Source organism: Antechinus flavipes, chromosome 4 (assembly GCF_016432865.1).
Source record: "Antechinus flavipes isolate AdamAnt ecotype Samford, QLD, Australia chromosome 4, AdamAnt_v2, whole genome shotgun sequence".
Taxonomy (NCBI): Eukaryota; Metazoa; Chordata; class Mammalia; order Dasyuromorphia; family Dasyuridae; genus Antechinus; species Antechinus flavipes.
The window spans coordinates 206,072,563-206,098,853 of record NC_067401.1 but is presented as its reverse complement, the minus strand read 5'-3'; the positions used below and the strand labels follow the sequence as shown (position 1 = coordinate 206,098,853).

At 40.5% G+C, this 26,291-nt stretch overlaps 1 protein-coding gene across 1 annotated transcript; it reads left to right on the top strand.

Moving 5' to 3' along the window:
- On the top strand, nucleotides 1-21,650 carry ZNF318 (zinc finger protein 318). Its single transcript, XM_051997015.1, has 10 exons — nucleotides 1-558; nucleotides 1,600-1,751; nucleotides 7,075-7,693; nucleotides 8,398-9,813; nucleotides 11,820-11,919; nucleotides 12,786-13,117; nucleotides 14,349-14,555; nucleotides 15,012-15,111; nucleotides 16,697-16,815; nucleotides 17,215-21,650. Exons 1-10 carry the CDS (start codon nucleotides 73-75, stop codon nucleotides 20,518-20,520), a joined length of 6,837 nt encoding a protein of 2,278 aa, XP_051852975.1. The 5' UTR covers nucleotides 1-72; the 3' UTR covers nucleotides 20,521-21,650.
- Nucleotides 21,651-26,291: the final 4,641 nt, after the last annotated feature.

Below are 26,291 nucleotides of genomic sequence, written 5' to 3'. Positions count from 1 at the left end.
CAGGGCACCGCGGTGTCGGAGCGGTCTCGGCCTCCCTCTCGGGGCCGGGCCCGTGCCGCCCTCGCCGGCGCCATGTACCGCAGCGGCGGCCGCTCGTCGGTCTCCTCGCATCGGCCCAAGGAGAGCGGCGGCATTGGCCCCCGCGTCAGCCGCAGCATCGGCTCCTCCTCTTCCACCGGGCCGGTCCGCCGCGCCTCCCCGCCGCCCGCTTCCTCCTCCTCCTCCTCGACCTCCTCTCGGGCCCCGTGCCGCCGACCCCGCTCCCCCTCGGGCCATCGCGGCCGCCACGGTTCCCCGTCTCCGCCGCCACCGCACTCTATCCGCGGCCGCCGGCGCGGCTCTCCGTCTCCTCCCTGGAGCCGCCGGGGTTCTCCGAGCCCTCCGCGGGGCCGCCGGGGCTCCCCGCCCCGCTCTCGCCGGGCCTCGCCTTCTCCGACCCGTCCCCGACGTCTCTTCCCGTCGGGCTCCGGCGGCTTCCGCGGCAGCAGCCGCTCGTGCTCCCGCTCGGACTTCGCCCGGGACGGCCGCGGAGACCATCCGGGGGACAGCGGCAGCCGGGTAATCCACCCCCGTGCCCCGCCGCCCCCGGGCTGGGGTCCAGAGCAGGGAGGACCCCCGTGCGCTGGAGTCCACTCAGCGCCTGCCGGGCCTGACCCTGGATAGTGGCAGTGTAAACACCCTTCCGGGCCTAGCGTTACCGCATAACGGGGTCTCCCTGAGGGATAACGGGAGTCGGGACTTAAAGTCGAGGAGCCCTTGTGGTGATGCAGCAATGTTTTCCCAGGCATTGGGTGAGATTTGTGGTGAGATTTGTGGGGAAATTTGTCCCCCCCACCCACCCGTTTTCTTTTTTTCCATAAGCCACCATTCATGTCACTTGTCCATGGGGCCCTGGGTAATGGCAGTGCGGTGCTTGACTTCCCTGAGCAATCCTTTCTGGAAGACCTGCGGCACTGCAGTCTTTTGGGGCTTCAGCCACCCCCTGGGGCTAGGGAAAGACAGCTCCTGTCGAGCCTGTCTTCCCAGCAGAATAGGAGAGTGGTATTCCTCCAGCCTTTCTCTTTCCCTAAAAAGAAATGAGTTTTTATTAAGGGGAAAAAAGAGCAGAAAGGGTGTGAGATGAAAGATCATCCTGTTCAAAACCTTGGCTCTGCCCCCCCCCCCTTTTTTTTTTTTTTTTTGGTTTCTGATTGCTGGGCAATAGACCTTATTCTGAGAGAGCTAACCTGAATCCCAGTGGCAGGACTTCCATTAAATGGTTCTGTGAGATGCTGTAGGTGTGAAAAGGGCATGACCAAGGTTCCCTGGGTTTTCGGTCATGATTGAATGAACTGTTTTTCTGTCATGCTTGAGTAAGAGTGTGGTGTCAAGGTCAGGAGAGAAGAGAAGAGAAAGGGAATAGCTTACCTTCAAAGATCTTGAAAGTTCTTGGGGTTAAGGAAGCATCATACAGTGATTATTTCTTACTCTAGAAATAGTGCCTTCTGGGAAATGGGAGATTTTTTTTTTTTTTTAACCTTTATTTTGTTCTCTTCTCAGATTCCATATTCAGTGTCTCTAAAAATACAGGGAACCTACCTTTGTGTTTTATCCCTACAGAGGAGATCTCCTGGACTCCATTCTGAATCTTCAGTGGAACAAAGCTTGCGGATTACTGTTGGCAATGACCGATTTTGCCTTGGCTCACCTGACCCCCGGAGGCTTAATGATCGATTGGGGTCTCCAGTGGATAATCTGGGTGACATAGACAGGTAGAATTCTCCTAAAGCTAAGGGTAATGATAGTGGTTTGTAATTGTAGACAAGAAACTCTAAATTGCTGAAGTTCTTATGATTGAAGTATAGTTGAATAGCACTGAAATTGTGGACCCATGTGCAGCACAGAGTGTTACAGGGGAAAAGGCCTTGAGGGTTGGAAGGCCTCCAAGAAGGAAGGGTACTGATAGCTACCTGATAAGTCTATTTGGGTAAAAATTGGAAGCGGGGAAGGATGATTGAAGTTTTTACGATCTGGAAGGGATTAGATAATATGACTAAATATGTCCTTTTTCAACAAATCCTGTCCCATTCTTCAAGAATTTTTGGACTTAACATATAGGCTGAGAATTATAGATTCTTGAGAGATTAAACTCATGGGTGAAAGATCATAGCACATTTGAAAGGAAGTTAGATGTTAAAAGTTCAACTTATGATGATGCTAAAATGGGAATTTATGGATAGCTGTCTTCCAGTTCGTTAGTTATTGATACCTTTAGACACTACCTTTAGATACTTGTTCTGGCCTTAAATTAAGGCATTAAATTCTAATGTTGCTTCAATTAAATGTTTCATTAAAAACTTAACATTGAGCAATAATTCAAATAATTAAACTAGCTTAATAAACTTTGCATTTAAATTAATTTTATTGAAATATCAACATTGTTTCAGTTGTCATGTTAGAATTTTTTGTTCCTTGATTCTCCTTAACTTTTCCTAATGTGATCATTATATGAGGTCCATTCTTTTGGTTATACTTATTTCACTTTTCATTATTTAGACTTTTATAGGCTTTTGCAGATTTCCTTTTATTTCCAGTGCTTGTTGTTCTTAATTGCATTGTATTATCCATTTTATCAACATGCCACCTTTTAGCCTTTTTTTTTTTTTTTTGGAACATTGAGTTTGTTTCTTTTTTTTATTACATAAAATTCTACTATAAAAATCTTTGCTTTTGATAACACTTTCAGGGTATATCTTTAATAATGGAATTACTGGGACAAAAAAAGTGTATTGAATTTTGTGACTTTTACTATATATGTTTCTCTCCAAAAAGATCCTACAAATTGGCAATTTCATCAAATACTAAGTTTGCCTTTTTCTCTACATCTCTGTCAATGTTGAATTTTATTGCATTCTTGCCAATGCGAATGGTTATGAAGTAGTACTTCAAAAGTTGTTTTAATTTTTATGTCTTTGACTTTTACTGGGATTGAACAGTATTTAAAACTGATTATTAATGTGTTTCTTCCTTTGAAATCCTTTGACCATGTATATTTTGTGGACAGTTATCATTGTGCCTTGTGTATATGAAAATAAAATTTTATAACATTATTTAAAAAAAAAGATAGCATATTGAAGAAATATTTACATCAACTATGACATAAAAACTTGACATCTTAGCTATATAAGAAACTGTACTAAAACTATTAGGAGATGAAGAGAATATATTGAATATATTTTGAAGAGTATTAAATGTAGACTTGGCATTGGTTCCCAAGTCTGTAGGAAAAGAATTGCGATTACGCAAGGAAACTAACCATTTTGGAGCTTGCTTTTCCTAACTTCCTTTGAATTATTTAAGCTTGAGGGTTGTGACATGTCTGTTTTGATTCATTCCCAGCACAGTATGGAAAGTATACAAATTGTCTGGCAGTAAATGTGAATTTGCTCTCAGATGGAGAATGTGTCTGTACAGTAATGTAATGTACATAGAGCATAGGAAGTGGAAGGAGGGCCTGGAGCACAAAGATGAAGCAAAAATAGAAGGACCATAATTTCCCCCAAATGTCATTCATTTCAGAGTATCACTGAAAATGGACAAATTAAAATGAGGGAAGATTTAAAAAAAAAAAAAAAACATACATGGCTTTGTAGCTTTGAAGCATTTGGGCTAGAGTCATGGCTTCAGTATATTTTGAATAAGCCATGCATAGAAGACATTTATATCCATTCTTTCCAGCTGCTTCTGTTTCAGAAAGTGAGAGGTCAGCTTAGGTAAATTAAACAGGTGGTGATTCTCTTATATAGTGTGCACTGGAGGTGATTTGCATATTGTTCATCAAAATATCACATTATAATGTACCAATTGAAGGAACTGTTTTTAAAATAAGTAGATTTGGTTCTGCTTTTAGAGAAAGGTGAAAAGTACAAAAAGTTCCACAAGGCTCTTCCTTATATCTTTTTCTACCCCTATCCTGCCCATGTTTTTTACACAGTTGTGATTCTTCTTCCTGCTTGATTTTTGTTAGTCATTGCTCTTTGAGACTATCTACCAATGCTTGTGTTATCTTTGGAACTTCCTTTGGCTGTGAACCAACTTGGAACTGGTGGGTGATGATGAGAGGAGGTATCCTCCCTAGCCCTTGTGTATAAGTGAATTATTTACAAATAACTCTTCTTTTACTCAGTGTCTTTATCAAGTCACATCAGTTAACGAGTATTAAGCCCCTGTAATGTACCAAGGATACAAAGGAAAAAAATAGCTTTTCTTAACTCACTTAAGTTCTATGCCAGGAAACAGTATATGCACATGAAAATATCTACAAACTAAATATTAAGATAGAGTAGTGGCAAGGATCAAGAAAGGCTTTATATAGGGGCAACTAGGTGGCGCAGTGGATAGTACCAGCCCTGAAGTCAGGAGGACCTGAATTCAAATGTGGCCTCAGACATTTAACACTTCCTAGCTGTGTGACCCTAGACAAGTCACTTAACCTCAATTGCCTCAGCAAAAAAAGAAAAAAGAAAGGCTTTATATAGAAAGTAAAGCTTGAACATCATCTTGAAGGAAAGGAAGGGTTCTAAGAGTTGGCTGTGAGAAGGAAACACTTCAGGCATAGAATGCCTCATAAAGGATGACCATTGCAAAGCTGTGGAAATTGGAGAAAGAGTGCTTTGTGTGTGAAACAGAAACCAAATTTGGCTGGATAGTAATATACAGGGCTTTGGAAAGGAGTGTAATGTATAGTGAATCTAAAAGATAGGTTCAGGCCAGAATGTGAATTTCATGTTAGGATAGTTTATATCTAGATGGTCATTTCTATTCTGCTGAGTATATTTTTGTTTAGGTTAGCAGCTTACTTTTGACATATGTGCTGTAATTGTGTGGAAAAATCTATAACATTTGACCTTGTAATCCAAAATGTGTTAGATCAATGAATAATTGGCTGTGGTGGAACTAGTCTGGTTATAACAGTAATCCTCTGCTGTCATGATTCCTCCACTGCAATTTCCATTCATAGAACTTATTTTAGCCCTTTCATACTTAGCTTTCATTCCCCTTCAAAATAAATTAGGGCTAGTACTTTTTGTCTTGCTTTTGCCATGTTTGAAGAAAGGAATTTCTCAGTGTGCTGTAAGGAATCGGCAGTAAAGAATGTGGACTCCCTGCTAGACCATTTTTCTATTAGCCAGACCCAGCCAAACCTTGTAAAGAGTATCCTTTCTAGAACTAAACCTGACAGAAAGAACTAAAGCATATTGAGAACTTTCTGAGATTTTGACTACTGTCTTACTTTGAGGTTACTTTTGAGCCCCGTTTATGAAAGGAGTCTTATAAAGTGATCTAATTTTGGTATGTATATTCATTTGACATTTTGCTTCTTCTAGTATCTCTTCACCTCTTGCTGAGATGTTATGTCTGGATTTTGACTTTCTGAGAATTATCTTTCTTTATCTATATTGATGATACTTTATATTGACATCTCTTCCAAGAAATAGCTTCCTTTACCACTAAAGATTCAGGGAAGGCTGGCTGTCCCTTTTTCAAGAATGTGGTAGAAAGGATTACTATTTAGGTATGAGTTGGACTAAAGGAATTCTGAAGTATCTTCTAGTTCTAAGATTTTGTAATAGGATTAGACACTATGTCTGTACTAGTTGGTAGTTGCATAGCACTATCATGTGCTGGTCTGGGTCAGACTAAGATTTTGCTTTGATAGCACAAATGAATTCACCAAATCTACTAAATTTGTTTCTTCTTTAAGTAGTATGACTAGAAAACATTTGTTTTTTTATTTAGTAGTAAGGTAACATACCTTACCAATATTCTCTTCTAGTAGCAGATGTGTTGAGGTCCTCAAAGCTTGGCTTATTATGTAAGCAATTTTACTTTTAAAATGTAATGTACTTGATCACTTTTGAAATTTTCATTCTTATACTGTGCTGTCATATACTACACACACACACACACACACACACACACACACACACACACACGTATATATATACTATACAGATAGGTGATTTGTAATCCTACTATACTTCCCACCTTATTCAACAAAAAAAGAGATGTTAAAAGGAACATTTCTTCTGAGGTACCAATTTCATTTTCAAGCTCTTCTGGAAAGATAAGCTTTATCCTGGATAATTTTTCATAGAGTTGTTAATAAATGATATTCAACTCTAGAAAACATGCTTCATAAATGTAAAATCAGTAATAAGAGCTGCAGAAGGCCCTAAAAATGGTCATCCTAGTTTCAGGATGCTGTCCCTTTTGAATCAAAGGGAGAGATAAACACTTTAGTTTTGGTTTTGGTTTTTAATTCAGATGTCTAAAAAATTACATGCATTTGACGTGCCAGAGGGCTTTTATATTTATTTGCTTCTTATCTCAAAAGTCTCTTCCCTTCTTTAAGTATAAACTGCCATTGGAAATGTGTTCCAACTTGGGTAGTGCTATTGAAAGCTTGTGATAGTGTGACATTTGATGTTTGAGATATTTGATAATCTCTTTGGGAAGTGCCAGTCAGAATTGAAGAAAGAATACATTATATGATGAGTGCTTTCTGGGATTCCAAGAATAGGTTAGAATGATTGCCTTTGCTTTGAAACCAGCAGCAGAATATAGATAGGACACAACTGTAATCCAAGTTTTGTTTCCTCCATACCTGAAACTTCCTTAACTTTTTACTTCTTTGAGGTAAAAGTATGATGAGCTGGAATATCAATCTATCCTCACCTGAAGAATAACCTACTGCTTTAGGAGCATTTAGATAGGGCATAAGAAAGTTGATAAGAATGGCCAGAGATCTTTGAGACTTGGAGGCCCAGTAGTATGATATGTAAATGAAATTTCTAAATACTCCTGAGAAAGTCATGTTGATGTCAGTGGAAATCACTGAGTAGCTAATTTTCTTTAAAATGGCTATTCCATGGCACCAGATATGTGTTCTTATCTATTTTTGACCTTCCTATAATATTATGTTCTGTCTTTTAGAATGCTTTGAGTAGTCCTAGAAGCATCGATCTTTAAACTCTTCTGTCCTTACTTTCTTGAAATCCATTATATCCAGTGATTCCTCTCTGTTTTCTTCAGGGATGACCTGGCTGATGGTCCTATCTTCACACATAGTTCCCAGTGCTCCCGGGGCCTTGAGCGCTACACCACCCGGGAAGAAGGGCCCCTTAGCCCTTTTCTGGGGCGGATGGACGAGGACTACAGGACAAGAGAGGCCTTCCTCCATAGGTCTGACTATAACCCCCATGTTAGCCGTCATGATGATCTCCTTCGAGACCGAGACAAACTCAAAGTCTCCTACTCTGTTCGATCAGAGGAAAGAAGCCGGGAAGCCAAACGGTCCCGCTATGATGACAGTGAGAAGATACATAGTCTGGGTGGGGACCATTCTAACTATGTCTCAGGTGCTCGAAACTACCGACAGCGGAGGCATAGCCCAAATTCCCGGTTCATGGACCCTGAGTTCCGGGAGCTAGACCTTGCCAGGAGAAAACGGGAGGAAGAGGAAGAGCGGAACAGGAGCTTGGGTCAGGATTTGGTGGGGGTAGATAGCAGCAGCGGCAGCAGTTGTACCATCTCTGGAGTATCAGGGTCAGAGCCAGGATATACAATACATCGACCAGAAGATGTGCCTATGATGCCCAAGAAGTCCATTCTGAAGAAGCGAGTAGAAGTAAATGTGGAACCCTCCTTGCAGGTCTGAATCCTATTTCTCTTTTTCATCTGCCCAGTCCCTTCTTTCCCCTGAGCCAGTCTGGGTACTTTTTTTCTTACTGTTAAATTTGTTTTTGATAACAGCTTTAGGTACTTTCCTAAAATGATTTATCTGAACTCCTTTTGCTGTGTTTGTTATACTGTTCAGCCAAAGCATATGTTGATAGATGCAAAGATTTTTTTAACTAGGAAGTGTTTTGTCTAGGTCACTCTTAGGGATCTATGTTGTTAATAGCACATCAGTAATTAAGCATCTAGCTCTTTTAGTTTGTAAGAGGACCCACAAGTAGTTGATGTTGAAGAGAATTAACAGGGGATCTGTCAGGTCTGCAAGACTAAGTATAGCCCTGTGAGCCTAGGACCAATCTATTTTATTCCTTATTTTCTCTTTCCAGAATACCTTCTTCTCTTCCTTCCCCTCAACCTCCTTCCCATATCTGCCTTAGAATATTTTTAAAAAATCTATTCTTAACTTTCTCTAGATAACTCAGTAAGAACAAATGCATTTTATATTTTGTTTTTGATTTTGTTATTTATAATTCTTGATAGATGAAGTCAGAGCATGAACATAAAGAGAATTATATATGAAACTTCCTTTTACAGTGTTATAGTTGAACAAAGACATTTTAAATAGTATCCTGCCATGGGTCTGTTTGCGGACTAAATTGATGGTATTTTTCTTTGCAGATGGAGAGTTTTTCCAGCAGTACCAACTCTAGCCAAGAACTTCCCCTTCTCTCTGGCCACCCATCACTTCCTCCAAGCAATGTTACAGTCCCTTTTACTTCAGATATTGAAAACAACAAAGGACTTATGACAGAGACATTGAAGGAACCTCAAGAATCCTATCAGTGGGGTCCTCTTTCTGGGCTGCCTAAGAATACTAGCCCCCTCAGAGAGAAGTTTGGGAGTTTTCTAAGCCATAAGGAGAAAATGGATGGAAAGACTGAACTTGGTGAGCGGCACACAGATTTCTTGTTGCCCCATGAGAGAGCCAGCCAGGATGGTAGTGGTTTTTCCCGTATTCTGGGCATGTTGGCAGAGCCTGTCAGTGTCCAAGAAAAGCGGCGACGTAGCTTCCCAGACATAGAGGATGAGGAAAAGTTTCTCTATGGGAATGAAGAAGAGGACTTGAAGCCAGAATCCCCAACAAAATCCCTTGGAGGTCTTGGGAGTGAAGCACGGAGAGAGAGAGCAAGCTCCTCTAATTCCCCATCATCAGCTCTGAAACTGGATGCACGAGAGGAGACCAATCCAGAATATGCCAAAATCCATAACTTGCTCAAGACCATAGGGCTGGATATTGGGGTGGCGGAGATTAGCAAGTTGGCCGTGCGCACCCAAGAACGACTTCATGGAAAGAAGTTGTCCTCACATTCCTCAGCTGATCGACGCTCGGTAGATCGACGGTCTTTATCTGATCGGAGTTCTTCAGACTCACATAGGCTGGAAAGCAGGGAGGCACGGCGAAGTGACACTCGGTCTCCTGAGGTGTCCCGACCACTTGTAGCCTCTCCTGTAGATCCTTACCTGCGGGCAAAGAACAGCCCCCCATTCCTTAAGTCTGATCACCCCATGAACCAGATGCCAGGACCAGAAGTGACCAACAGTGGGCCCCGGTCATCTGCCATCAGGTGTCTGATTCCTTCAGCCCCTGCTCCTCCAATCAGACTCCCACACTGTACTTCCTCTGTGACCCAGTTTCAGATTCCTACTAATACACAGTTCTCTGCAGCTCCGATTCCTCCAAACTACCAGACACCTGCTATGCCTCCTTCCACCTTTGATGCCTATAGACACTACATGGCATATGCAGTTTCTGCTTGGCCCATGTATCCTTCTCCCCAGCAACCTGGCCATCCACTGACTGATCCCCATAGACTCATACCCATCACTAAACAGGTCACCCCTAGCCGCCCCAACCTCCGTGTGATTCCTACTGTGACCTCTGCTGAAACCAAGAGGGATGAGTCACTGCTAGTTCCCATCCCTGTCATCAACAGCTCCACCAAGGTGCCTGTTCGATTACCCATTCCACCACTTATGAGATACAATCCAGAAAAGATCTCAGATGAGAAGAACCGGGCTTCCCAGAAGCAGAAGGTGAAGATTAGCCTTGTGGTTGAATTTCTTGAACTTGGGTACTTTGTTTTAGACCTTGGGGGGGCAGCTCACAGGGCACCAATTTTGTTTTTGTTTTCTTCTGGGGGTGGGAGTTGTGGTTGGGTACTGGTTTCTTTAGAAGCTTCAGGAATGATAATTCTCTCCCATTCAAGTGGTTCTTTCCCCCCAGGTTCCCTCACGTGTTGTTCCTAAGGGTGAATGGTCCTTCTAAGGTGTGATTCTCAGTCCAGCTTTGGAAGGACAGTTATTTTTCAACTATAGTTCTAACTTCTTTGTCTAAATCCAAGGTCTTTATTTACATTATTGGGATTTTGTGGTATTCAATACAGAATGGTTTAGAGTATGTGTCTTAGTCATGGCTTTATGAAAGAGTTTCTGACTTAAAGGGCAATATAAGTTTCTTTTATGTTTTATTCTAGTGAATTTTGAACAATGGTCATAGAAAATAGATGTGGCTTGGGAAATAAAAGCTGTATGGTTTTTGCTTTTTCCAGCTGTCCCAATAGGGAGAAAAGTACTAGAAGTGATAGTTTCATAATGATGGCTCACATTTAGGTAGCTCTTTAAAGTTTGCAAAGCACTTTTATGTACATTATTTGATAATGATCCTTTGTATTCCCAATCTGTGAGAGGAGAATTATAGAGATGTAAAAAACTCAGGAAATTTGAAGCCATTGAAGAAATTTTAGCATTTTGGTATTTGAAGGAAGTTCTTTTTGTTTTGTTTTTTAAATTGCTTATTTTTCTTGATGGAGGAAGTTTAGAGATTATAAATGTTTAGAGCAACTAAAATGTATGCAACACAATTTGAGTGTTCTCTACAGATGTTTATGGATCTAAAATGGTTTTGCTAGGTTAAGAATGGGTATGTCTGGTGTATGTATGTTGTGTGTGGGTGTGGGTGCACATGCCACAGTAGATACACAGTGAATTTTTGTTTCTTAATTTTGAGATACAGACATTGGGAAAAGAACAGAAAATAAGGGTGTGTTTCTCCCTTTTTGTTTTCCTAGGGCTTTATATGTCTGTCTAAGGTACTATAAGCTAGATAGGACAGCCAGGTGGTTGTGTAGTGCAAAGCCACTTAAACTGTGGATCACCTATATGGTTCACATATTCATATTCAATTCAATTCACATAATTGAATGTGGGAATTGTGAAAAAGTTGACAACAGTAAAAGGTTTCTGAATGCAACAAGTAAAGATTAATTCAAAATCAAACGCATAAGGAATCTAAGGTATTTCTAGCAGCGCTTGTCCATATTGCATGCCCCAACTTAACTGCAATCTCTTCCAAATCACTTGCATCTCTCTCAGCTTCAATTGTATCATGGCTAAAACTGACTTAACAAATGTAGAACTTCATAACATTATTCAGAGACTCAAATGAGATCTCTTGCAGTACTTAAAATAGCTGTATAAATGTCAGTTGTTAATAAGCTATATTCTTTGGCTTTTGAAATGGAGGCTGGTTGTTTCTATGGAGACAGAACTTAAAAAAAAAAAACTGAGCAACTCTTAGTGACTGATTCTTTTCCCATAATCCTTTGTATAAGTCCTATGCTCAGGGCCAATGAGAATACTATGGTCTCTAAAGTTCAGACATCATTCAAACTGAATGGGTGGTTCTCTTGGCTCAGAAACATCATCTGCCATGTCCTTCAGGTGGAATGCTATTGGATCTAACTTCTTCCTAACTTAGAAACTTACTGGATGTAGTCTGGTACTTGCTCAGGTAGTGCAGCTGACTGAATAGACATTGTCTGGAGAGAAGAAGGAAGGTATGAGTTTTTTCTGACCACTTTATTAGAATAAAAAATACTTTAGATATTAGCCTAATGATACTGGGCTCAAATGTAAGCAGGCACATTTTTTTCTTTGAGATTGTCATGTTTGAGAGTTTCTGGGGGAAGAGATATTAGTAATATAGATGGAGTATATTGCTGGAAGTCAGAGGAAGCACCATACCCTTCTGTACCTTACAGGTTATAGAAGAGAGGGAAAAACTGAGGAGTGACCGGGATGCACGGCAGAAGAAGATGTACTATCTCAGGACTGAGCTGGATCGGCTTCATAAGCAGCAAGGTATTGCTCCTTGCCCTAGAATGAAGCTGTTCCTGTGAGTCAGGCCCTTATCCCAGTTTTAGAGGAAAGCCAATTGGAGAATATTTAGGGATAATCTAGGACAACGCATTTGTTGCCCCCACACCAGTTATACAATCATTCTTTATGGCCTACTTTATGCCTCAGAAACTTGAATTTCTACCCATATAGGAGTAGGGCCTCTTATTCTAGCATCAGTACTGGGCCTGACAGTCTCATTGTTGCAGTGTTGTGGGAGAAGAATGGATAAGAGTATTACTGTAGTTCTAACTATCCTTATCTGGGTCTGGAGTAAGAGACCAAATAAAAGTAGAGGAAGCCATTTGCTACCTTTGAAGAACCAGCTACCTCTGTAAGAACCAGTCTCATGGATAAGAAATATACTTGAGTGATTGGGAAAAGACTATTTCTAGGCCTAAAAAATGTAGTGGGAAAGGGAGAGAATCTGGAATTTTGTGATTGAATCCAGTTGGACCTTGGAAAACCCAATGGCCCCCTGAATAAAGTTAATGAGACATGAGCAAGAAAATCTTTTCTAGTTTAAAAACTCATTTAGCTATCCTGTTTCAGACTATCCAGTGTCAGGAAAAATTCTAAATTGAATTATCATCATCAGGTTTAGTCATGGAATAGAAAAGAAATTATGCCCCAGAAATTATGTGGTCCCTTTATCTCCAGTTAGGCTTTACTTAAAACAAATGACTATCCTTCTGCTCTTTAAAACCTTGGGGGGAAATTCTACAAACTGATAGTTCTAGTAGTTTCTTTGTTTTTCCCGTTGTGGTTAAATAACAGCATATGCTCTTAACTAACTTGGCATGTGATGCTTTCTGTTGCTGTCTCACCAGGGGAGATGCTACGTAAGAAACGTCGGGAGAAAGATGGCCACAAAGATCCACTGCTGGTGGAGGTGAGCCGTCTACAGGACAATATCATGAAAGACATGGCAGAACTGCGGCGTGAGGCAGAGGCAGCAGAAAAGAAACAGTCTGAGCTGGACAAAGTCGCGCAGATCCTGGGGATCAACATCTTTGATAAAACCCAAAGGCCTTCTAATGACAGCAAAGAGTCATCAGAGAAGTCTGGGAAGGCTGAGAAATCCAAGAGCCCAGAAAAAGTGTCTCCATCCTCTAACAACTCTTCCTCTTCTTCCTCTTCCTCCTCCTCTTCTTCTAGCAAGGTAATGTCTGAACTCAAATATTGATGAGGAAGAGAGAGTGTTGGGGCTCATTAGGTCTAATCATCTGTACTTGGGTCAGGGCATGGAATGTATTTTTCAAATACAGTTATTTGTGGGTTAACAGTTTAGCACAATTCTCTGCCTCAACTAAAGGGAATTGCAGTTCCTATTGCTGTGTCATTATGAGTGGAGGAACTCTGAAGGAAAAGAGTACTAAGGTTTTAGTCCTTTGAAATTGGGACATAAGTTATGATTATGGTCCTTTTCAGATCCTGAAATGATCTATCATCTTCACTGGCAGAGAGTCCTCAATCTGAATTGGCAGGGACATGAGTAGGCTTGATGTTTCTGGACCAATCTTGCAGTTTAATTTTCTTGTCCCCAATGAGAAATTGCTGCATGTTCATTTCCTTTTTGTCTGTGCTAGTTCTCCTCTATTTAATCTCATCTACATTGAGTAAAGCTAAGTATTCTTAGTATTGTGAGTCCTATGCAGAATGTCAAAAATACTTAGCATTTGCCTTTGAATCTCTTAACACTTTCTCTTTCTTTTCCCTCATGTCTACTCTGCAATGTACCTCCCTTATCTCAAATTATACTTCTATAGCCCCTCCTTCCATTCCACTTTCCTTTTCTTTAGTGTTTTGCTTTGAACCAAAGTATTTTAATGTGTCAGTAAAATTAATTTATAAAAGAATATTTAATGGATTACCCCAAGGGATTGCATTTCAAAAACAAAAACAAAAACCCAAAACCGTTAAACTAAAGGAATGGATTTCTAGTGTTGATGTAATTTCTACTTTTGGAGGTAGAGGTGCATTCCCAGATCCTTTTAAGTCATAAGCTGAAGGTAATTACATATTCTATCTATGCATTATGCTTAGGCCTTCTTTTAAGCTTCTCAGAGATAAAATTAAATGACTGCTAAGAAAGGTTCTTTTGGTACATTTTATCTCAGCTCATGATGACATGAAGGTCTGAAGTTTTATTGACTTTTTCTTTGAGCCAGGCTTCTTTAAGTTTCCTCCTCTTTCCTGAAGACCTAACAAATGAGTAGAGCTTGTAGCCTGGAGGTCTAATCATATTGACCGTATTAAATCTGAAGTGAAGAGTATTTCCTTTGAATTGTCCCTAGCAAGGCTAAAGTTATTATACCTTTTTTCAGAGAGGTCAGAAGTTGGTTACTTTCTGAGCTCTTATTATTTGAAAAACTTTTTTTTCCCCCATGTAGGAGTCAAAATCAAATAATGACAAAGCTCATGCCAAGAGCCCCAAGCCCACAGAGACTTCCTCCCAGCCCTCAGCCAAGCAGACTTCCCAGCTGGCTACAGTATATGAATATTATGATGCTGGGAACCACTGGTGCAGAGATTGCAACACCATTTGTGGGACCATGTTTGATTTCTTTACTCACATGCATAAGAAGAAGCATAGACAGGTAGGTGTCCTGGCCTCTCTCTTTTTCCTTTCCTTCCCCTCAAACCTCTATACCTTCTTCCACATCTCAAAACTGACAAGTGAAAAGTTCTCATGTGGGCAGGAGCCCTAATTCAAAGAGCCAAGCAACCCCTTCGAAGGAGACACCAACCCTAGGGCTCAGTCCAGGGGTCCTGGCTGTGCCTAGACACCATAATAAGTGTAAGTGGAGCTTTTGTCTCTTGATTCCTTGAGTACCTGATTTTTTTTGAGTTTCACTTCATCCCTTACTGGCTGCTTGCTCTAACATTTTTTTACCTTTTTCACAGGTGATTTCCGTTTTAACCATTTGGCAGATGGGGAGGGTGGGAGGGTTTCTGGGGCCCATTGCCTCAGGTGGGAGAGAAAATGACAGAGGAAAGGTGTATCCTTGAGTTATTAGTGCTATTGTGTGAGCACCTCTGCCTCTTGCAAATAGACATTGGATCCCTACAACAGACCTTGGGCTTCGAAGATCCAGAGTGAGGCCAAGCAAGATACCACAAAGCGTGTCGATAAAATAACAGTCCCTGCCAAAGGTTTGTACCCTTCTTTACCTAACTTCATTTTTCAGCCAATTGATGGAGGATTCCTTGGGCTATGATAATGGGAGGCAGCACTGGGATTCTTCTGAGATACAGCAAAGGATAGAAGTAGGGTGAGTGATATCCTCATGATCAAAGTCAGGCTTTCAAGTTATTGGCTCTTTTATTTACCATCTTTTTATTCAGTACTTTTTCCCTTTGAAATTCAGTAAACTAAGAAATGTCAGAGAGATGATAATTCATTTTAACTGCTTTTGCTTTTGAAAGAATCAAAAAGGGTCTAGATTAGTTATTAGGAGAGCAAAATACTTAGAGTAATGGGAAATAAGTTCCTTTGTCTGTAATCTTCTCCAGCTGAAAAGTAATCAGCATTTACCATAGTGTGGATCTGATGAGTAAACCACTTAACTGAATAATATGATATTGAATAACTCATATGACTAGTTCTGGTCTAACTTTAGTAATACTGTTTTCAAACCCTTTTGAATGCTTAGTAGTGGTTGAGGTTTCAAGAGAATTGGCACTAGAATTATCTATTCAAGGGACCATGAATTGCCTTCTGAGAACTCTTCGACAAATGATATCAACATAATTGAGCAGGTGACAAAGCTAGTTGCTTTCATTGTCTTCCATGTGGGGTGGGTTTTAGAAGCTCTTATTGTTCCAGAAGGAGAATGATGATTCCAAGGAGCCTGAACCAATTTTAGGACTTGTCATAGAACAAGGCTAGAGTAAGTAGGGAATAGATAAAAGAATATGCTCCATTCTTCCTGAAGACTAGGCAAGAGAAACTTGCAAATATTTCCTTAGGAGTGCTGCTTTTATCTAATCAGTGAAGTTTTTAAAGTCCAGGTTGATAGAATCTAGGCTTTCCCCCAAGATATCTTGCTGTTGGCACATAAGCTTCTGTCCCCAAGATGCTTTTAGAAGGCCTTCATTAAAAGTATTTAGTGATTCTCTCTCATATATATATATATATATATATATATATATATATATATATATATTTTTTTTTTTTTACTATTGTAAGGGATTTCTAAGAGAGATTTAGCCTGTGGAATAGCACTACAGAGAGTGGAAAGAAAGGGGATAGATGACTGAATGAAAAAACATTCATTGTTTTCTATATGACAAGCACTTTGTTAACAAGAACAAAAAACAAGTCAACATTTTACCACAAATATTCTAAGTTTATATTCTAAGAGTGGGGATAAACAAATATAGGAGCCTGCAGCATCAGGGTAGATACTAATATCCAGTAGTCCAGAGAATGAAGTAGCAAGTAGAAGACATGTTATAGTACACCAGAGAGTATATTGGCAGGGAGGATGGCAAGGCCCAGGTTTCCATAAGGTGTGTGAAGGATGGGAAGTCCTGCGTTCGAGCTTTACATTTGAGATGGGAAGATTAAGCCATTGAGAGAGCTTCAAGGAAATAAGATTTCTAATTTAATGTAAGTGAAAAGCTTTGCTCTTTTACCATATTGACTCAGGAATGGGTAAATGGAATTTCCTTTAGCTGGTATCATGGTAGATGTTGTGTGCTCATTTCTTTAACTCTTTTTATCTGCTTGCTCCAGGCTCTGAATTTCTGATTCCCATCACTGGATATTACTGCCAACTTTGTGAGGAGTTTTTTGGGGATCCAATTTCTGGAGAACAACATGTGAAATGTCATCAGCACAATGAGAAGTATAAGGTTGGTTTCTTGAGTAGCACAGTGCAGTACCCCATTTTGCTTTGGTGCCTTTTTTTCTCTTAACTTCTTTTGCCACCCCAGCTACCAACTAAACCCATACAGATTTTTAAAAAAGTCATTGTTGCAGCTTTACCCAAGTAACACTGACTTATATGACTGCGGATGGAGCTTTTTGTTTTTTAAAGCTCCACATCAAAAGGGACAACTTCTAGAGAGAAAGAAACCCCCAGAGAGAAAGAGACACTGAGCCTGTCAAGAAAGTGTGTACTTCCTTAGAAAGGTAACCTCTGGTTTTCTATACTGATAACATTATTGTTCAAAACAGTGTCAGGACCAAGGTTTTCTCATTTTCCTAGTAACCCAAACTAGTTGTTGAGCCCCTGCATTTTCTTTTTCCAGAAATATGTGGATGAAAACCCGCTGTATGAGGAGCGAAGGAATCTGGATCGTCAGGCAGGTCTAGCTGTAGTCCTAGAGACTGAGCGCCGAAGGCAGAATGAGCTGAAGCGAAAACTGAGTGAGAAGCCAAAGGAGGAAACAGATGAGAAGAAAGCAAAGGTGGCTAAAGAAATGAAAGAAGATGAAGAGAAGCTTTCTGAAGAACTAGATGAACAGCTCTCTGAGACTTGGAACTCTCCAGACAAGCTTGAGAACAAGAGAAAGATGATCATAAAACTCCAGCTGAAAGAAGAAACAAAGGAGCCGCAGATGACTTCTTCCTCCTCCTCCTTTGGGAAGTTCAGCTGGAAGAAGTCAGAAAAGGATGATGAGAAAAGCTCTGTGGTAGCTCCAGGCGTCCCTAAGGAAGAGAATATGGAAACCAATAAGGACAAAGAGGATGGCAAAGCCCAGGCTGGGAAAGTGAAGCCCATTGAAATCAAACTGTCTGGGAAAACTGTCATTGCTCACACCAGTCCTTGGATGCCTGTTGTTGCCACCTCTACCCAGGCCAAAATTCGGCCTAACCTTCCTATTCCCACCACAGTGCTGCGCAAGTCTGGCTCGGCGACAGTGAGCAAACCTGCACCTCTTAATACTTTCCTGTCCATTAAGTCCTCAGGTGCCACTGCCAAACCTCTGCCAGTGGTCAAAGAGTCTTCAACTGATCTCCTACTACCTCCTGACATAATTTCTAAGGCATTTGGTGGGGAAGAGGTGATTTTAAAAAGTTCCGCAGAGGAAAAGACTGTGTTGGCTGAGAAAAATGAGCCAGCTCCCATACCTGAGCAGCTGTTGCCTCCACCTCCCCCACCTCCGCCGCCACCACCTCTCCCAGTTACACTTAAGTCAGTTACTGCATCTGCCAAAACAAGCACTGGACTGTCTCCAGTCAAGTCAGCTCCTACCATATCCCAGATCTTGACCCCTGGCATAGGGGGATCTAACCTCTTGACTCCAGTCTTGCCAACTTCCATCTTGGCTCCAGTGCACCCTGCTGCCATCCCCTCAGATGAGGTGGCACCTGGGGTAAGTGAGAGTGACCATGACCAGGCTCTGCTGTCTGTGCTGGTTCGTCCTCCACCACCACTCTCAGGCGTATTCAGTGAACAGGCCAAAAAATTGGAGAAGCGGAACTCTTGCCTAGCTACAGCTAATGCCAAGGATTTGTATGATATCTTCTACAGCAGTGGTGGGAAAGGGAATACAGAAAGCAAGTTGGGTAATAGCACATTGTCCAATGGGGAGAGTAGCAACTCTTCTAAAAATGAGAACTCTGATAGTACTTTCAGTCTTAGGGAGAGTGGTGTTCTCCTAAGGGGGATGTCCCAGGAAAAGGGTTTGGCCAGTGCTCCTTTGGACAGCTGTTTGGCCAAACCTGGTGCAAAGACTATGGGATCTCCAATACAGCGGACAATTGTAGAACAGAATTTGGGACTAAAGAATAGAGGTTTCCTACAGTCTCTTACAGGAATGGACTTTGGTTCTGCTTCTCTGACAGATGACCAGGGTAAGTCCCAGGAGGAAGTCAACCCAGAGGCAAAATCTTCAACCATGTTGCCCTCTAGTCCTTATGAGAGTGAGACCAGTACAGACATGTGTCTGGAAGGGGAAGCTGACCTCAACTCAGGAGAGCCAGGTCCTCCTGGTGTAGAGGAGCCAGCCCCCCAGATGTCAGACATAGCATGTCCTGCCAAATTGGTAGATACAAGGGACCTTGGAATAGTTGATAACCAGGCTAAAAGGATTCAAGATACCCACCTAGCTGAAGAGCATTGTGGAAGTGAGAAAGAGACAGTTGCTGAACTGGAAGAAGGGAGATTATTATTCTCAGAGGGTGTGGGGAAAGAGAGAATAGGTGACCAGGATGAGGAACTTCAGACTTCATTATGCATAGTGCAAAGGGACCCCCATAGCCCAAAGGATTCCAATTTGAAATGTGAAGACAACCATGTATGGAAGAGAGAAGTCAAACAGACCACGCTATCAAGAGATGACCAAATTGTTAATCAGCCTGCTGAAGTGGTAGTGTCTAAAATGAAAGAGCTAGATGAGATAGTGACAGAACCACATACACAAGTTCAGTCTACTATAATGATAAAAACAGACTTAGTTCAGTCAGATATTAGATCTGTATCACAGACCCCACAATCAGCAGGTATCCAACATTGTGCCCTAGAACCATCCATCCAGTCTGTAGTCAGAAGCATTCATTTAACAGGGAGTCCACAAGAGCAAGCTGTACTAGTTGATTGTGAGGAATGTCAGGAAGACCAGTCCCCTGAATCAACTAATAGAACACCTATGATCAGAGGTTTCAAGTTAGTGGGAGAAAAGCCAGAGGAAGAGCTGAAGAAAATGATTTCCCAACCAGTTATTTTGAAAGAAGAGACCAAGAAACCTGAGAATATAGAACTTCCAAAGGGAAAAGAATTAGGATTCCCAGACTTATCCATTGTCAGTACTGAATTAAGATTGGCAACAGACAGCAAACCTATAGAAGGCCTTGAAACTACAGATTTAGGGAAACTTTGTGCGCCAGGCAATCTAGCTTCTGATTTCTCCAGTGGTCAGGTAGAACCAATTCAAGGGTCTTTGGCTATCCAGGCTGAGAATGTACATGAAGGTAGATTTTTGCGTTCCACAGGGACAACTAAACTTATCTCCACTTTTTCTGAGTTTTCTTTTAAATCTCCTGAAACCATGGCACTTGACTTAGGGATGAAGGATAAACAAAATTGTAAGCCCAGAAATGAGAACATGCCCGATTTGGATACTTTGAAACCTCAGGTGGTATTGAAAACTGTTGACGAGGATATGGAAGTAACACATAAGCCCTTGGACCTCCGGACTGAAGAAATGCTATCTGAGGATACTGAAGAAATTGTCAAATTAAAGGCTAAGAGGTCATTAGGACTGGAGTCAGATACCGTCTGCTCTCTAGGCCTTCGGCCTTCTGCCTGCCAGCCGGATCTGGTCAGCTTTGTAACTCCGGTCTCTGAAAAGCAGGAAGAGAAGTTTTGTTCTCTGTCCTCTAAGCAAGGTGATATACCTGAGAGTAGTAGCCTGGATACAGGTACATTACAGCCAGAGTTTCAGAGTCCCACCTCTGTGATGGAGACCGTTACCCAGGTGGACAAAGACAGCACTTTGAGTGCTGCAGACATGCCAGACTTAAGTTATCCTGGAAAAGACTGGGTTGTTAGTGCTGCTGTAGGCCCTAAGGAAATACCAACGCAGGAGGAAGGTACAGTTGATGCTACCTAGGACCACACAAAATCTAGTGTTTTCAGTGTTAGAGATGGAGAGAGAACATTCAGAGCTACTTGTAAATAAGTTGTATTGGCTTCTAGAGCTCTGATAGTTAGAGGGTACAGGAACTGACTGTTCCTCTGTTTTGGAGACACCATGTAATGATGCATTTAGCATCCTACAATGAATATTGGTTGAAGTTAGAACCTTTCTAAAAAGTACTATACATACTACATCTTCTGTACAGATGTTTAAAAAGTATTTTTTTCTGTGAATTCTTTTGCCAATTTCTTTTCTCGTACTTTGCCATTAAAATGGATTCTATCTGGCTCAATACACGGTGTGTTTTTGATTGTATTTTGGCTTTTGATTCTTTGCCAGTTCTTGGATTTGGGGGAAGGAGGGAACTATGGTTGACTTAAAAAATACTTTTGCTGTACCCATACCTGGTTCCATTCCATGGACTTGCTAATGGATCTCTTGTTGTGAAATAGTAACATAAGGCTTGTTGACTTTGGAAATCTCCATGGATAAATGGATAAATTAATGGTTCTGAAGCATTCGGCCTGGGTGACTTTGCCTTTTGTGTTGTTTGAAATGAAGTGTAAATTCATTTTTTCACTGTCTCTCTTGATCTGTGGCATGTAAATCTCCCCAAATCCCTTTGACTATTACCTGTGCTTGAGACCATCCTGTCCACCCACAAACCTGTATGGAAATGGCCTCAGTAAACATGGAAGAAAATCTAGCTGACTCACTTTTTGGAAGACAACAAATCGGTAAGGCTCATGGCTCGACGCCTGGACCAGACACACTTTGAGGTCACTTACATGATTTTAAATGGCCTTTTCATTCATTGTATTGTGATCCAGTAACTTTTTGTGTTAAATCATTTAGCAGCTGATCCTGCACTGAAGAGGCTGAAGACCTGAACCTTATCTTGGGATCAGACTCGGTCCTTGTGCCAGGAACCTATGTGTGCCCCTCCCTTCACCTCCCATCCTTCCAGGCCACTTTCACCATAGAGTGTGTTTTGGGTTGTATATTTTGTTAAAAACAATTAAAGAATTCATGTGTTTGGCTTACATAGGTTTAATTGTTTTATTTTTCATTGTAAATCACTTGGAATAAATATATTGATCCAACATGTTTCATTCTGGATTTTTGTTTGTAAACCAAATACATCTGAACCGCAAAGGAAATGGGCTTTCAAAATTCCCCTTGAAAATTACTTTGATGAACACAGAAGAAAATCTAGTTGGATTGTTGGTGATTCGCTCCCTACCCCCCAGATCCTGACATTACTAATCATACTTTCATGGGAATCATTAACACAATATCTAGCTTTTAATTGAATCTTTAATATATAGGAAGTTGTAGTACAAATATGTAGGCTGGCATCAGGTTATTTGCCAGTTTTATTTGTTCAATATACCTTACTTGGGTGCTGAAATCATGGCCCATGACCCTGATGTGAATTTCCTTGATTGCTACTTTCAACTCTTTCCCCATTTGGAACCCAACAGAAATTGGGCTTCAGGATATCCACTTAATAGGATGATAATCCATAAATTATTATATAGATAACCTATAAATGACCATATATAATACATATCGTCTACAAACACATAAATACATATACACATCCTTTAGAGCAAAAGACTGTGCTCCTAGCCTGGGGTTGCTGTTCCCTTTCTCATTTAAGTATAATGGGGTTCTTTCCCATATCTCCTCTTTAAGGTCACAAAATCCCAAATGTGTGATGGGTAACCTCTCTCTCCCTGCATAGTGACTAAAGTACACTGAACTAACCATTACTCTAGCTGCCACTATTTTTTGTGGAGTTGATAGAGAAGTTGATCTGTTTCTGACCCTGGGTACCTAAGCTATATTAAGCCTGAGCCAGAAGTTAGGCTCTATTTTTCCAGCCTGTTAGCCTTAAGCTGTCCCAGAAGGTGCTTTATCTTTCAGGCTGGTTATGTCCAATGTGTTTGGAAGTTAAAAAATAAAAAGCCTCTGGACTCAGATTTTTTTTTTTGTCCTAATTTTTATCATTTTTTTAACCTAGCACTGATTTACTCAACATGTGGTAGAAGAAATATGTTTAGGAAAATTGGCGTTTGAGCCTAATGCTGCCCACTTGAGAAACTCAACTTTTTTCATTTGGAGTCGGCCCCAGTTGGGAAGGATTTTGGTTTCCAGTGGTTTGCGAAAATTTAGACTGGTTTTTGTATTTGACATTGCAGAGCTAACAGTTATGGTACCTCTGCTGTGGTAGTTTAGAGGTAGATAAACCTTGAAATAAGTAATTATATAGGCAAGTCTATGTGAGCTGCAGCTAGGATGGAGACATGGGCCCCAGCTGTTCTCCATATAGACTTCCATGTATTTCTGACTTAGACTTCAGATCATTCCGGACACCTCCCTTCCTGTGATTTTTGATATGAAAAAGACTAATTCTTAAAATATCCTGGATAGGGCAGGAAGTAGTGCTGGCTTTGTGTTCTTGATTTGTTAATAGAGCTGGAATAGAGACTCTAGGGACTCTCTTGAGTGGAGGGTGGGGAAAAGGGGGCACAGTTAGGTCTGCCTTAGGAAAAGGAGCAGAAAGCTTCCTAGGCTGCAAAAGCCGGCGCCCTTTAGAGGGGTGGGGGAGGAGGGGGGGTAGGGGGTGAGGGGTGGAGAGAATGGAGCAGTGACTATAAAGTGGAAACTGTTTTAGCTCCTGTGCCTGGAGCACTCACCTTAATGGAGCCTGGCCTGTAAATTAACTAGATTGTTTTTCTTGTGTAGCTTCTGAAATCTTTTGTAATCATGCCTCAGGCCAATTCTTTTTTTCCCTCTAAACCCACAAATCTGAACTATTTTTTCCCCCTCTCCGGATCTGCTCTATTCTAGGAGCTGAATTACTTAGTAGAACTTTATGAGCTACTTAAGCAAGTCATTCTGATTCTAATGATTCCTTTGTAAAATGAGGTTGAGTGAAGGTCTGGTTTGGGTTTTTTTCTTGATATTCCCTGATCCTGGCAAGGTACTTAATGCTTATCTAATTGAAGGGGCGTCCTTTCCACCCTAGTAGTCCTGTGAAGTAATTGAACTGCTTCCATTGTCCAAACATCTCCTTAGTAGCGCTTTAGTGCTGGATTTGGAGTCTTGAGACTTGAGTTCCCATCCTAATTATTGTTTATGTGACTTTAAGTTACTGTTGAGCTTGTTTATCATCTCTAGAATAAAGATAATGATGCTTATCCTACATATCTTCATCATATTATAAGGGAGAAGTGCTTTGTAAGCTTGAGAGAAATGTGTTTTAATTCAGAAAAATACCCTGTTTTAGTCAAAATTTCTTTGACCCAACACTCTTTAGCTTGCTCGAAGAGGATGATTAGCTCCATTTAAAAGCTATTTAAGTGCATGCCTTTCTCCCCAACCTCCCACACTATGGATGGGGGAACCCGGAAAGATTATCCTTATTTGTTAGCCAATGTTTCAGGAACATGTACCAGACTTTCAGTAGTAAGAATCAAAGAACCAGGAGAGGAGACTTTGCATTTATAAACAAACTGTGTCTTAACTTTAGTAAAGGGTAGAAAGGTATCTTGACCTACTGGGCAGAGGCTTAAATTTAGTCAGAAAAAGGTTGTGAATCTAGTCTCCCAAAGCAAGTCACTTTTCTGTCTTTAGTTTTCTCATCTGTAAAATGAGAGCCATGGTACCAGAACAGTGAAGTACTGGTGCTAGAAATCTGGTCATCCTTGCTTTAGATCTTTCAAGCCTTTGTAACTGAAGTTTTCACTTCAAAGCAGCCTATAGGAAATACTATCCATGAACAAAAGTATGGAATGGCAGAATGAGAAAGGACCTTAGATATCCTTGATGCGGGAAAGATTCCTTTCTAGATTCCCACCCTCTCCTAGTTAATAATGTAAATTGTAGCCCCAAAGTTGGCTCAGATCTGGGTGGAGCTGGGAACAGGTCAGATCTTCTATTGGAATTCAAAGGGACCAGGATTTGTGAGTTAAAGGACAATTTACATTATTAACTAGGAGAGGGTGGGAATCTAGAAAGGAATCTTTCCCGCCTCATTCTGTTGCTCAACCTCATTTTACAAATGAAGAAGAGGAATCCCAGCAGAGGAAAAGTAACTTGCCCAGGATTTTCTGAGTTGAGTGTGCTGTTCAATTAGTTTTATGAATTTAAACTCGGGGTTCTTAACTTTTTCTGTGTCATAGTCTCAGAATAATTTTTAATTGCACAAAATAAAATACATAGGATTACCAAGGAAACCAATTGTATTTAGTTATCAAAATACTAAAGAATAAATTCACAGATGCCAGGTTAAGAATTCCTGGTTAAACTAATAATTTTTTTTTTTTTTTTTACTCCTCACTATCCCCCTAAAAAAGACAGATTTAACAACTCTTTGCTTCTATATGTTGGCCAATATACAAGTTTAACTTTTTTTGTACTCTTTCAATAGCATAGAGGTATATTGGGGTTGGAGTGGTGATGTTGAGACTTGGATTGGTTGTTGCATTTAAGAGGAATTTTACTTAAGTAGTTTACAAATTTAATAATCCCTTATTCTCTTCGTTTGTTCTACTCTCAAAAATGATTGGCCCTTCCTTTTGCAAACACTCATCTCTCTACTTGTGCCTTCAACCCTTGCCCTTTCTCTTTCCTCTGGGAATACCCCTTTGATCACCCCTTCACTTTCTATAATTGTCAATCTCTCTTACATACACTGACTTTCCCTGATGCTTACAAATATATCCAGATTTTCCTGATCTTTTTCAAAAAACACTCAAACCTACTATATTTTCCTTTTTTATTGATACTCAAATTCCTAGGAAAAAAAGCTGTTTACATTTGCTGTTTTTGTTTTTACTTCCTCGTATTCTTAGCCCTTTGCAGTCTGCTTTTTATTCCCTCTATACAACTAAAAACTGCCTTCAATAAAATCACTAGTGATCTTTTTTGCTAAATCCAATTGCTTTTTTTTTTAGTCCTCATACTTTATGACCTCTTTGCAGTGTTTGCCACTGTTGTCCACCTTTTAGATAAATATTCTTTAAAAAAAAATTTAATATTCTATTTTTTCCAATTACATGTAAGAACAGTTTTTAGCAAGTGTTTTTTAAAAATTTTGAGTTCCAAGTTTTTCTCCCTCTTTCCCTTTCCCACTCCCTAAAATAGTAAGCAGTTGGGTATGTTCTATATGTGCAATCATGTAAAACATATTTCTATATCAGTTATGTTGTGAAAAAAGAAACAGACCCAAAGGGAAAAAGACAAAGTGAAAATAGTATACTTCAACCTGCATTGAGACTCCATCAATTCTTTCTCTGGATGTGCATAGCGTTTTCCATCATGAGTTCTTTGGAACTGCATTGGATCACTGTATTGCTGAGAAGAGCTAAGTCATTCATAGCTGATAATTGTACAGTGTTGTTGTTTCTATGTATAATGATCTGGTTCTACTCATTTCACCATGCATCAGTTCATGTAAGTCCAGGTTATTGGTTTTTTCCCCCTGACCTACTCATTATTTCTAATAGCACAATAATACTTCATTATGTTTATATATCACAAATTGTTCAGCCATTTTCCAATTGATGGACATCCCATCACTTTCCAATTCTTTATTGGCACAAAAAGAGCTGCTATGAATATTTTTGCAATGTAGGTCATTTCCCCTTTTAAAATGATCTTTTTGGGATACAGAGCTAGTAGTGATATTGCTGGATCGAAGTATTCACAGTTTGATTCCTTGTTGGGCATAGTTC